Source organism: Ixodes scapularis, unplaced genomic scaffold (genome assembly GCF_016920785.2).
Source record: "Ixodes scapularis isolate PalLabHiFi unplaced genomic scaffold, ASM1692078v2 PGA_scaffold9__187_contigs__length_104089568, whole genome shotgun sequence".
Lineage (NCBI taxonomy): Eukaryota > Metazoa > Arthropoda > Arachnida > Ixodida > Ixodidae > Ixodes > Ixodes scapularis.
In genome coordinates this window covers 77,767,256-77,781,455 of record NW_024609884.1, presented here as the reverse complement: position 1 = coordinate 77,781,455, position 14,200 = coordinate 77,767,256, and the positions used below count along the sequence as shown (strand labels likewise).

The 14,200-nt window shown below is 46.8% G+C and overlaps 1 protein-coding gene across 1 annotated transcript in view; it reads right to left on the bottom strand.

Annotated features, from left to right (window-relative positions):
• Window positions 1-7,799: 7,799 nt before the first annotated feature.
• Window positions 7,800-14,200, bottom strand: part of LOC121045535 (BDNF/NT-3 growth factors receptor) — a 410,804-nt gene continuing 404,403 nt past the window's right edge. The window contains exons 7-9 of the mRNA XM_042287447.1: window positions 13,603-13,776; window positions 10,241-10,399; window positions 7,800-8,116 (exon numbers count right to left, since the gene is read on the bottom strand). Coding sequence (XP_042143381.1) covers window positions 7,862-8,116; window positions 10,241-10,399; window positions 13,603-13,776 — 588 coding nt within the window. The 3' untranslated portion in view covers window positions 7,800-7,861. The remainder of the gene's footprint in view (window positions 8,117-10,240; window positions 10,400-13,602; window positions 13,777-14,200) is intronic.

Here is a 14,200-nt window from a genome sequence, read left to right as displayed (position 1 = left end):
ATGCATGGCCTTGTCTGCAATTTTCTTTAGGAAACGCCAGCGGTCGGACGCAGGAATCATGCTCTCACAAGGAGCGGCGATAATGGCCCTTTCGGGCTGTGGTTTGTCTGTTTTGTCGGCTGGCGCTGATTACAGGATCGTATTGGCTCGCCTGCCCTCAGGATTTATCATGCGGAATTTGGTTTTGCTGCATGGTGACGTTATCAGGCGACCGCACAAAATCAGCGACTTCAGGGCGGAGTTGGAACGTCTGGCTGTGCTGGGGGAAACCGAGACCCTCGGCGCGTACCAGATGAACCACCTACGAACCCTCACGCTCAAGACTGCCGAAGCCAAAGACCGTCTGGTCTCCCCCAAGGAGTTGGATGTAAAAAGCAAGCGATGCCTCGTACTAGACCCTGACAACGCGGACGTACGCCTGAAATTCAATGGGTCCCGCTTCACGTACCAGATGAAGCTGTCAGGAAGACCTGCAAACCTTTCGGCAAGGTTGAGGACTTCTCAAGGGAAAAGTGGAGAGCGGAAAGCTTCACCGGCATCCAGTTGACGACACGACTGGTGCGGCTTAGTCTAAAAGAGGGCGTCACCCAGGAATGCCTACTGCACCAGCTAAGGATCGCCGGCGGGAACGTTCTTGTCGTAGTTCCGGGATGCGCACCATTATGCCTGCGCTGCAAGGGAACTGTACATATACGCCGCGAGTGTCGTGTCCCGAGGTGTGACGCGTGTCAGCGCTACGGGCGACAGAGAAACTTCTTGATCAGTGGTGTTGCGTGCGAATATGCTTGGGTGCCACTTGTGCAAGTAAAGCTTATGTGAAGTGAGAATCTTCCTACCCAATATCGTTGCACCGCTCCTTTAAAATTAAGCGGCGACAGAGAAGCTTCTTAATTCCTGGCGTAGCGTGCGAATAAACTTTGGTGCCACTGGTGCAAGTAAAGCTTATGTGAAGTGAGAAACATTCCTTGCCGATATTGTTGCACGGCTCCTCTAAAACTACGCGTCGAAAGAGAAGCTTCTTGATCATTGGCGTTGCGAGCGAATATACTTGGGTACGACTAGTGGAAATAAAGCTTGTGTAAAGTGAAAAACATTGCTACCCAAGATCGTTGCACGGCCCCTTTTATGTGAAACAGTGTAGGTTTTTGACGTTTTCCACCTTAAAATATTTGTCTCTAAACTTTGGGGTAGACCCGCATCTCTTGCCTGTCTGGCAGTCACACCAGCGGCCATATGATAGCGAAATATCAACGCACGTTGCCAAAGTTTGTTTTTGCTAATATTTTTTCGTGTGTGTCTCGTCGAATCAGGAATATTACTGTTTCTGCATATGGCCAGATAGCTTATTCGCGGCTGGAAAACAATAATGATGTGCCAGCATTTTGAAAATTTAAACATAAACAAGAAACGTTGTATCAAGAAATAAAGCTTTTATTCACATTTGCCATGCCTGCAATGCTGGACGCAATTTCTTGCTTTCGAAGTCGTGTAAGACCGCGTGTGTGCACACGGCACGTCCAGAGAATGAGCGACTGATTTCCGGGTGGCCCTGTAGTCGGGTGAATCGGTACAACAGTGCATTCAGCCGAATTTTTGAAGTAATCACCACGCGAGCAATGTGCAGTACAACGATCATGCATACGTAGAATACTAACAAAATTTGGCCCGACTACAACAGATGAAGCGTTTCTCGAAGGTCTTCCTTTATTTGGGAGTGTTTTCAGGCAGCCGGCTCAAAGAAGGTCAACAATTCGCGGTGAAAGGAGAATAGCCCTGGTTATCTGCTCACATTTGATGGAATTCAGGATCTGACAGACGCTACCGTCACTGGTTAACGCCGAACGGACAAGATAATCATGAACACCTTTTTGTCCATGTTTGCGAACATCATTGGTCGAGCTGTTGGTTTTTAGCAAGAAGCCTCCCGAAAGAATGAGCACCCCAAATCTGTGAACCGTGTACAAGAACGAAGAACGCAGGCAGAAACACGGCCATCTGTATGAATTTGTTGCCATGTGATCCATTACGCGGGGGATAAATGAGCCAGCCCACCAACACTGAAATCGCGGACATTTTTTGCTTTGCTTATTCCATGCGTAGCAGGAAGCGTAGCCCTCCCCCGGAAAATAGCTTCTGGCCGGGGCCATTTTCAGCGTTCCTGCGTACGCGTGATTTGCTCGCTTTACTAAGAAACGAGCGCGCGACTGCTGAACTGTTGAAATTGCACGCGGGGATGTGAATTTGAAAACATTGGGATGGTGTACACAAGGGCGAGCTCCGGGCTTTCGGCGTCTCTACCAATTACGCGCACTCGTGTAGAAAGGGTATCGTCAAGAAAAGCAAAGGGGCTCGTAGCTTCATGCGGTTGCACAGCATTATTCTATTGAAGTGTTCTCTATATGCACATACCTCGTGTAAGAACCGCGTTTGCACACACCTTACTGGGAAGGGAGGGTGGGGGATGCTTGTTTGGAAATAGCACTTTGGCCCATAGTCGTCGTTTGACGCCGAGAAGCTTAAGAGCCTTCCCTTGTTGGATTTTGTTTAAAACTTCCGAAAAACCTTTAACCCTAATGCAAGCAACCACGAGGCGTGTTGTGAGACCAGCAGGTGAATAGTACGTAATGTTAAGAAAGTACCCCTATCACGCGGGAAAATTAATACCGTTTCCAGCAAATGAATATTTGTCCCGATGTCAATTTTTGCGCTGTCAGATGGGAACATTTGACGACAATCACTAAAAATGAAATTCGGTACCAAATGGGTTCGGGGAAACTCATTCGCCGTTGCTGTTGAACCGACTCTCGAAGCATTAAAGACCAGTAATGAGATATTGTCGTATTAAAAAGTGGCCAACGAGATGTTGCCCTTTATATTCGTTACTGGATACTCAAATTTTTGTGACATTCAAGGGCACTACGTAATACAATTTCAAACAACTAATTCTAAATTAAAAAAAAAAAAAAATACAAGAAAGAGTTGGTCTGGCTTTTATCAGGTCTCCATCGAAATTTGTCATTCGGTGCCGGACATTCTGACCACAATCTTGATTTTAAAGACGTCGTTTTGCTTCGAATTTGACGCCAACTACAAAGAAAAAGGCAGCACTAATAGATGCAAACTTGCATCCGCAGTTCAATATGCGTACTATCAGATTTGATTATCATTAAATACATTCTGAACTTTTAATCGAGCTTTTTTTAATACGGTACAAAAATAGTTTGCCATAATAAAATAGCCCAATCGTCATCACGTCATTAAATGATAATAATAGAATGCGTGTGGCACGGTCTTCAAGAACGATGTTATTCGTGATTGAATGACATTCGATGAAGGTGGGATTAATTTTCCGGTATGGTTGGGTTAGGATCGCTTCAACGTCCCTGAAAAAATGACGGACCACGATGCGTGAACAATGAACATGAAGAGACGAACGTAGAACGTAGACAGGAACAGAGCGTTTGTGTTCATGTACAGCATGCAAAAAGATAGCGGAGTCGAGCTTCTACTGGCGTTGTCTGGCGACGTAGTGCACCAAATGCGTGAACAAAGAAATGTATAATTTCTTGTGTGAAACTTTCATCCCGCAGAGAAGCCCTTCAGTTGATATGTATGAACACGAATGCCTTTGGCGGAGACGAGCAGTCTGCATTCCAGGCCACGGGGAAAAGAAAACAAATGATCTCATCTACAACCGAGTCCTCCTTGAAGGCCAGACATTCCTATAATCCAGATTGGCGTTGCTTAAATAAACTGAATTACCCTGGCCAGTTTCAACTCAAATTAATATGCGCAACGGAAATGGAATTATACGTGATGCGCGCGTGAGGCTAGTAAAAAAACAAGTAGGGATAGAGAATAAACAAAAGCAATAGCTGCCTCATTATAGATAATAAATCTACGAAGACAAATTTTAGCGTACTGCAGGAGGAACACCACTCTACAGATTCCTTGATATCAATTTAGCTAAAGATGATTCGGAGACACAGAAAAGCACCACTTTTTTATGATCGAGATGAACTTCCGCTGTAAAAAACACAGTGAACTATAGATGCTGATTTGTGCTTGGGTTAACAATATCGTAATAGTGGTCAAGCAGACAGCAAGAGACCTAGGTACTGGTGAACGCCACTTCTTGAACGTATATATGCATTAAATAAGCTTGGTTGTTTCAGATGTGCACTTTTTTCTCACACTTAACTACATTCTTTTATGAATATTGTCGCAGTAGTTTGGAGGTTTACCCTCCTAACCCAACTGAGAAATACCCGTTTCCGGGACTGATTGATAGTCAACAGGTGCGTGATCGCTTCGGTGTCGATGTTGCAAGCTCGCCACAGACTGCCCGTTCTAAAGCAAACTAAAAGCTCCAGTCTCGAGAGCCGGGTCGAAACCAGGTGTGGATGGTGACTCCGTTTTCACTCTGAGATATAACAATAAAGTTAACGCCGGGTCTGTGACAATAACCGACAGGTTTACTGATCCTTGCTGTTTCCGATGGCATAATGACGCAAGATTTCGATATCAGAACCGACAGGAAGCAGTCTGCGACGCCGCTTGTAGGCACCGAAAACAAAATGGTTCCAAATTGTTCTCTACTGGCTGCGATGAAGGACCCTTACGGCTTCGGTTTGTGGCTAGCTCAGACTAGCTAAAATACTGTCGACACGTCAAGTCCGCGGGCATTTCGAGGCTGTCGCTTCGGCTCGCAGTAACCTCATGGTTCTTGATCTGCTCTGCTCTGTGTCGGCTCTAACGGTATCAGCGCATCAATAAGCTCATGCACTGGTGCAGAAAGCGGACTCTGTTTTCTGGCTTTTGAAAAGTGTTGCTCTAGCAAGCGACGCCTTATCAAGGCCACGCATTCATTAGCATTCATTCATAACTTTCCGAATGGCCGGTTCGGGCCCTGTTGGTATAAGTACGCGTGACCTACACGAGCATGAGCGCTTGGACGCACGCACGCTAAAAGCTCTGAAACTAACAGTTGGAGAGAATGGTCAATGGGAATGTCTGGTTTAGGAAACTGGGACAGAAGACTTTTTTGACAATTGAACTCTTACTGGGGAATAGTAATTAAAAAAAAAAAAAGCTTAAAAAAATGATGAAATAGTCGTTGTCGACCTTCCAAACCTGTTACGATATCTAAGGGAACTACGTATCACGACGGCCAATTTTGGGGCAGGGGGGGCGAGCTCTCATGACGCGGAGACTAGTGTACCAATCCACTGTATGGGAGCGGTCGTGTTTGTTGTTTCCTATTCTGTACTCTCAACTACACAGATCTGAGATCTATCAGTCAGGTGCAGTAAGACGCCAGAACAACCCTCTCCTTCTCAATCGCAGGAACCTACTTCCACGTCTTGTAGAGTGGAATCATCGGCCGTTATAGCTGTGGACGTTTCCTATAACACGTGGTGACAGTGACCTTCGACGGTCCACAACATGCATAAAACGCATCAAAGGCTTCCATTCTCGACGAGAGGTAAGTTCTTTTACCCTCATATGAATTTCTCGACGCGTCGCCCGATCGGCGGCACAAGGGTGTCACGCACCTCCACGTCTCTGCGACAGCAACGCCTTCCGCTGAACAATGAGCAAAACGAGCGCGTTCGCACGAAGCAGGTGCGTGAAACCGCAGGCCGAGTGCATTGGCTGAGCGCGCAGGCGAAGCGTCCCGGCCTTCCGGTCAGTTGCGCCATCACTACTTGGAATAATCGAAGCCCGTGCACTATGCTCCGTTTCACCTTAGGTTGTACTGCAGCGAAGGCTAGAAGCGCGAGCTCATAACGTTATAAGCTCGCCTTAGAGCTTGAGCCGCCAAGGTGTGCCCAAGATCAAAGAGCTCGCGCTTGTAACCTTTCCTACGGTACATCATAAGGTGAAATAAAGTATAGCATTTCCACGTCATCATAGGGAAAGTGAGCGGAGGCACAAATTGGACACGAATGTAGCGATCGTCTGGGCTTCGTGTCAGTCAATACGTCTAGCGACGCTCGGTGTCGGGCTTGGGTCCAACTGCTGGTTGGCACCATCCGAGTGTCATGATGTTATGTGGAGGTGGAGGAGGCTCTTCACAGGCTTTGAGTATTCTAGCTGGTGTTTGCTGCGCGGAAGACGGCACAGAGTTGGAGGGATCTTCCTCAGGCGCGCGCTTTATACAGCCGCACTCTCAGCGGAGCGCTGCCAGGAAGCCGAGGCGCAGGAGCGGAGCGGGCCGAGGGTTAGGCCGTCGCTCAAGCCACCCGCTCAATGTGCCCAGAAGACGGGAACCCATCTGGCCTTCTTGTGCTAACTTTCTCAATGCACGCAACACAGAGCAAAAGGGAAGTCGACGTGCCCGACACAAGTTCGAACCCAAAGGGTCCGAATGATTCGTTGTTTTAGTTGTGAAGTTTATTTTTCTCTTTCTACTTTCACCTATATCGAAACTGAAAAAAAAGTTTCACGAAGAGGGCCCATCAAGCTATATACTCTCACCGGTGCATGCATTGATACTGCCCCGCCGTGTACTTGGAGTGCCAATCACTGATCATCTTTCGATAGCGTACCCAGTGAAGGTGGAGAGCGGTATCACGCCCCAATGGTCCCCCAGGCCCAATCTATGTGGACCGGTGACAACAGCGGCCGCTGATCACACTGCTGTTCTCAGGCGGTCGGTGAAGAGTTATTGCGACTGCTGTTTTCAATCTCTCCAAATGCCACTGAAACATATTTCCACAAGAAACAACAACAAACAAGCAAACAGGAAAATATTTGCTAACGAAAAATAAGAAACAGGACTAAGAGAACAACGCGGCACTCACTGCCCAATGCTGCACCGAGGAGCACCGGACATTAGGCCGAGCGTTGTTTTTGTCGGTTCCAGCCTTGCAAAAGAGCGCTGATGAATGTTCCTCCCTTTCCCTGATGTCCGAAAAATGGTGCGTTCCTATTGAGTGGCGTAGGGAAGCCCTTTGTCTCATGCAAGTCGGGGTTGGAGTTTCTCCTTCAGATCTGACGTTGGAACCGACTACAGAGCACAGTCACCCGACCTGTTTCAGAGTGCTGTAATCAATGCCCTTTCGCCACTCCCCGACGAACTGGACGACACCGCCATACCTTGTCTAGCTTATAAGGTGGTCGTTAATTCGCTTACTTTAAATCCGACCGCTGCCGACGCTGCAATCCTCGGGAGCCATTTAAGCAGCTCGAAAAGTGCATCGTCACTGCGCTCGTCGTCTTTGTGCGTTTGCTATGACCAGCTAGACCAATTGCGCTCAACGAATGAGCCGTGATCCTGCGCTTTCATCCGTGTGTGATTGGTCTAGCCAATTATATAGCCAACTCACAAAAACAACAAGCGCAAAAACAAAAAAACAAAACAACAACAACAACAACAAAAAAACAGACAAATAAAAATAAACAGGGTGACTGGACTAGTTTAGATTTCGGTCCTCAGGAAATGATCCGAGTGCCTGTTGGATCCAGTACCCACTTTCCCCTCTGCCGTTTACCTGCCTTGTTTAGAGCTGCAACATTGATGACGTCGATGTAGCAGGGGATGAATCGCTATTTCACTCTAGATAGAATTGACGTAAGAATAACCAAAGGAAATGCGCATTTACGCGGAGCTTGTAGAACCCCTGAGTCGCGTTGGTCAGCGCTGAGTCTAAACGGGCGGAGTTCCCTCAATGTGGCGGATGTGTTCCGATCACGTGAGCGGTCGCGACTGATCGACGAGCTCCGCGCGTCGTTGCAATCAGCGGGAAACATGAAACGCGTCCCCCCCCCCCCCCCCCCCCCCCCCCCCCCCCCCCCTGCCCCCAGACACACCGAGTGCTTTTACGCGTCGCGACTCCCGAGGTCGGCGACGTCCGCCTCACAAGGGCTCGTTCTGAGGGGTTGGAGTCACGGTCCGAGGTACAAGGTAGTCTTCGCTGTCCAGGCCTTCCCGCTGGCCCTCGGAATCGCGCCGAGCAGTGGGGAAGTTCTCCAGCAGGCGTTTGTAGATCTCGTCGAAGCTGAGTCTGTCCCGTGGCTCTGTTTTCCAGCACCCCGCCATGATGTTGTAGACGTACGGAGGGCACTCCTCCGGTGGACTGAGCAGGATGCCCTGCAGAATGAGTTTCACCACCTGCGTGGAGAGCGGGCACGTTGCTGTTTGTGCCCTTCCTAGGCCGGCGCTTTTCCTAGGATTTACGGGTCAGGCTTGGGGGGCATTTGGCTGCTGGGGAGATCTGACGTTACGACCGATGCGCTGCCCAGATCTTATTTGTTGACCTAATATGTGCCATTTCACCAACAACTACACATTTCTTCCTAAAGAGGATTGTGTATGTCATTTTTTACATAAAAAATATTTGCCCTAGGGGGCTTTGGAGGGCGATGTACCCCCCCTCCCAACCCCTACCCTTAAATCTGCCCCTGGGCTTCACCCGCAGAGAACTGAACTAGAGATTCCATAATTTTACGCAGGAAATCCGGCGAATCGTCATTAGATAGTTGCCCTTGGTAAGTGCACAAACTAAGCTACTTGCACACTTTACCTCGATCAGGCCGAAGTTGGGGTGTGCATCGGCAATTCGGAACCCGCATCGGAATTATTTAATTGACTGTCGAGAATTTCTACAAAAGGGGGGTACTCCGTTTACACAAATAAAAACACAAAAAAAAAACAAAAAAAAAACGTATACACCTGTATGCGTCACTCACTTCAAAATAATAATTGGTTTATTGACGCCCCAGCACAGAGGTTATTTCGCTATACTTCGTTTTAGCTTGGGTTCGAGCGCGGCCGATGTTATGAGCCGATGGGCCAATCAAACAGCGCAAAAAGCACAGCGTCATGGCGTGCTCTCTGCAGTTGATAGGAGTAGCCGGCGGAGGAGCGCGCACAGAGAGACGACGAATACCGGCTACTAATATCAACCGCAGAGGGCACGCCATGACGTTGTGCCTCTTTCGCTGTTTGAGTGGCCCATCGGCTCATTAAATCGGCCGCGCTCGGACCCAAGCTGAAACCAAGTATAGATCCACAGAATCTCCACGGTTCATCCGGGTTTCGTCTACCATCGTTCCACCTGCTCGCAATTTCCCTCGTCATGGTCACCATTCGAAAATTCACATTCCATTCGCAAAAAAAAAAAAAAAAATCTTTCAACTTTCTCCGTTCGTATACAGGACGGCTGACTAGAATGAGACGGCAAGCGAAATCGCTGTGACCACAAACCATGACATCTTCGTGCCACTTCTGCGAGATTCATTAGGATGACACTCAACTTTTTACCACGCATTTCTATGTTTTCGGAAGCAGCATAGGGAATATGTTTTTGAGCATGTCACGAGTTTTGAAATATCTCTGTGCACGTGCGACGGCTTATGCCGCAACCTTCTTCAGGGTACTTAAGACTACTATTGGGGCGTAAACTAAATAAACTAAAAAAAAAAAAAAGAGTGAATCTTTTTCATAAGAGTGCAACGATCTTGTAATAAGAGTATTTGGATGGTGGATTTATCGCAGTCAAATTTCATGGTTGCCGGTTCGATGAAAAATTTTTAAGCCTAAGGTATTCGTTTCTTTTTCTATGCACAAGGAGGAAAACGAAAAAAACCGCCTATACCCGTTTTCACCTCAAGAACCACAGTAAAAAAAGTCCGGCTTCTCGGGGAGCATTACTGATTTCCCCTTTTATGTAGAGAATTAAGATATACGTAGGTGAATTGTAGATTAGATATATGTTGTCTTAGCAAGACGTTCACGTTCCAAACGCCAAAAGCCTCGCGTTTTCCTCAGATAACCGAGTCTCGTAAGAACTACTTCGCGCCGCGCATGAACAATGCGCAAAACTTACTTTTTTCTTGAAGTGAAAACGGGCATAGTTGACGCTGCTATCCACAGAGAGCACAACATAAAGCAAAAACTTGAAGACGGTTTGTTTTAGTTTTCCTCCTGTGCATATATATTTTAAAAGAATTAGGAGTGTTTATTACACCTAATAATTGAGTATGATAAATGAACTAAACAAGGACACGTTTGTGAAAAGTTTGAATGCACTCCATTCATTGGTGTATTTAAACAATTTATTTTTGTAGGCCCAAATAACGCTTAGGAACACCCTGTATGTAATTATGTTGAGCGTAACCCTGTGTCAGAGTGGTTTTGTTGAGTGTATTTTATGTATTATTACGGGTTTTTAGAGGTAATTCAAGAAATAAACGAACGGCGCCGAGAAAGAGGCGTCCAAGTCTCCTCGCTCACCTCTTCGTTTGAATGGCCGTAGTAGGGCTGCTTTCCGTAGGTAAAGATCTCCCACAAGACGACGCCGTAGGACCAGACGTCTGACTCCAGGGTGAACTTGCCGTACATGATGCTCTCGGGAGCCATCCATCGCACCGGGAGCATCCGGGACCCTCGAATCTGGAGAGGAAATCAACGGGGCTTTTCCTGGGCTGCCGATGCACATGCAGACGCGGCCGTCCGCCATTTTTGGGTGGTGCCATGTGTATCGCCGCTCGGGAAAAGTATGGAGCCGGGGTAGTCCAGCGCTCTAATTGCAACATACAGTTTATTAATGCGAAAGCCTTAACTGTCCTATGGAGCAAGCCGACGTCATCAGCCGCGCCAAACGACAGATAAAGTGGTAGAGCTGCGATCTGAGGCATCCCAGCTTTTTTGTTCCGTCTTTGCTCGCAGCAACAATACAGGCGCAATAGCTGGTTGAATTTCTTTCTTTTGGGAAGGCCACCAGAAACGATTTTTGGTTTGCTGATAGATGGCGCCCTATCATTAAGCGGCTAGAGGGCGCAAGCCGCCGCCGATTGAAAAGGGTCAGCCCCGTTCATATATCCATCCATTCTTAGCCGTTCGGAGACGTTGGCAGTTTTGATGGTCTTAACTCATCGAGCAGTTCAGAATCGGTACGTCACTCGGCTAAAAATAATCAAGAACCAACCAGGATGCAACGAACGCGTGTGTGATTAGCCAAACCCAGCCGTTCTTAATTAAACTGTCAGTGAATACACTCCCGAAAACGCCTTGTTAGCCTACATACACGCAGAGTTATTGGAGAACCAATCACTGCAATCTCTGCAATCTGCGAAGATATTTCGGCGAATGTAGGGGCCGGACAATATACCTTAATAATAATGATAATAATAATAATAATAATCATAATAACCATCACCATCATCATCATCACCATCATCATCATCATTCTCTTTATTTAAAGTGACCCAAAACAATCACAATAGATTGGTGCAGCTCAACGAAAACGCTATAAGAGACACACATATACATGATCACACTTAAAACACACTAACAAAAGCGTACTACAAAACACAACAATAAAAATTAACGAATGAGCAGAAAAAAAATTACTCAACAGGCGGCGGAACTCAGAGGCTGATGCACAGATGTCGAGATTCGGACTGGCGACACTGTTATAAAGCAACTGAATCCGGAAAAAAAGTAAAATGTTGCATTCTCAAAAAAAAAAAAAAAAAAAAGGATTGTGGAGCGAACATGAACTTTGAAATGAAATCGGTGGTGTTACACTGAGCATGTTTCAATTCCACATATATATGTCGCACTGACTGTCACATCTCAGACTTCAGTTTAGGTCTAAACGTAAATGTTCGGCCTTGTCATTCGTCGAACTTTCTCTGTATATCGCAATGCTTTGGCTCGCCGAGCTCTGCGCGGGAAAGTAGTTCATAGAGGGAACCAGGCGAATGTCCAGGCCGAAAATAACGCTTTGATCCAAAAATTAAGCCTTCGATGCAAGACTGAGCATGACTAAGTGTTGTAGGCGCTGCCGAAAAAGGTAGCGAAATACGTTACTCGTTAGTTTCAAATAAAAGGAACGCGTTACACACCTACGTTACCGCTACCGATACGGATAAAAAGTAATGCACGTTGCGTTTGCGTTACTTCTTATTTGATTAAAACGTTTAACTGTTTTGACGTTACAGGCGCCATATTTCAAGGAACACTATGTCCGTGCAGATACTTATCATAAAATGTTTTTTCTGTCATCGTTATCAGCCCGTTCCCACCGTAGATTGTAATCCTCGACTCTTCGAGTGTTTATCGGGAAAACAGACGCACGAATATTTTTCCAGCTTTGCATGCATGTAAGCCAAATGTAGGGATTTTACGCGCCAATATCCAAACCAGCGAAAGGCCTCTGGGACGCCCCAGCGGAGGATCGAGGATAATTTTTGACCAGATGGGGACCTGTTGACGTGCAACCGGAATCCCAGTTAAACATGTACACGTCACCGAATCAAAGTAACTAAATACGCCACTCGCTACTCACTCCACGTAACTATGTTACCAGTCACTGCGATTTAAAAGGACCGCGTTCCATCAGCTTGCAAGTAACGAGTTTCTTTTTTCTCGTTGCTCTGAATGAGTTGTTTTTCTTTAAAGCAGAAGCCGCCTCCAATGTTTGTCGGCGTTAATAATTCCTTGCTTTTTGACGCGTTCATTCAGGGACAGCTGTGGTAGCATTGACAAACGCTGTGCGCATATTTTTATGGTCTATCCAGCACTTTCTCGTCGTGTAAATTACAGGCGCGAGCTAGGCCCCTAAACTCGTCAAACACAAAGTTGGGGCCGAAGTTTACGGAGCGCACCGATTGGTCTATCACGACGATGACTTCGCGCTTTTTTCGCCAACGTCCAATCAGCGCGCTCTGCGAGCTTTCGGCTCCAACTTTGTGTTTGACGAGTTTAGGGCCCCTGGGGTGAGGACAAGATTGGGTACCTGTGTCGTACACGTTCCCCCCCAGAAGTAACTAATCATCGTTACTCGTTGCTTCATGAAATATTCACGAAAATACGTTACTCGTTACTTTTCTTAAAAAGTGTCTAGGTCATTACTTCGGTACAAAAAAGTGACTAGGTCTTTACTTCGTTACGAAAAAGTAACTGGATACTAATAACTCCTTAAGTACAAGTGTGATCTCAGTTATACGCCGCCTTCTCCGCAATGAACCTCCGTCAGAATGAGGACACCTCGGTCGGGTTTCGAATCCGCTACCTACGGGCTCTAAGGCCGTAGGAACCACAGAGGCGGCTTTTTGCATGTATGAAGCCACTCAGGTGGTATCCGCGCCGTTTGAGCATCTACTTAATTTGTATTCAGATCTTTGGGAAAACGCACCTGTTAAAGCATATCATATCCACAGAAACAGACTAGAATGTGCATCTTTGCTCATCCTGCTCTTATCCCCGTGTTGAGCTCAAATATACTTTAAAAAAATGCCCACTTGAACTGATTCCTCTACCTTGAATTTATTGCAATCAAGTTTCGTTACAGCCCTCGACATAGGTATAACTTCCCAGTTGCAAGTGAGTAATTCTGGAGCGCTGGTGGTTATTACTACTTGTTGCTTGCATGTCTCAGGTTCCGTCATATCAAGAATTCAGCAGCTTGCCTGCGTTCTCACTCTTCTTTTATTAAAATTACCATCACGATAAAAGCTATCATTAATTTCAAGAAAAAAAGCGAACCTGGTGGGAAAAGGTTTTTCAGTGATTTTCAATGAAAAAAAAAAAAAAAAAATTCAGAAAACAAAGGGAATCGACAAAAGTCGAGGAACACAAATGTAGCCCACCTTGTAGTAATCACATGTGTAGATATCCCTGGACATTCCAAAGTCCGAGATTTTGACACAGAGGTTGTGGCCTACGAGGCAGTTCCTCGTCGCCAGGTCTCTGTGCACGAAGTGCTGCGACGACAGGTAGCACATGCCGTTGGCGATCTGGGTCGCTATCCAGGACAGGTCAGCCTGGACACCGGAAAGCAGACATCTTAGATCCCCATCGCAGCCCCGATAAAGTTTGCTCCTTTTTTAAAAGGGCGGTGCAACGATTTTCGGACTTCGGTCAAAGATTTCTGGAAGTTGGCCCCTGAAACTTCGGAAGTAAAGAACAGAAAACCGATTTCGCCTGCGTGTCCTAGTTGTTGCGTAAATAAAAGATAAAGATTGGCATTTCGGGCACCCCTCAACTCACTCCCAGTCCTCAGGGGTCACAACTGGTCGCACTCCCAGTGACGTCATTCGGAGTGCCGTGTAGCTTCCCGTGTGCTATCTCGGAGGATGCTTCCCCTCCCTCTCTCTGCGTACATTAGCGGGCGCTATGCTGCAGCTTAGAGCCGACCGAGGTCACGTAATCTTTCCGCCGTAGTTCCTTCGGCTGCCACTTGGGGCT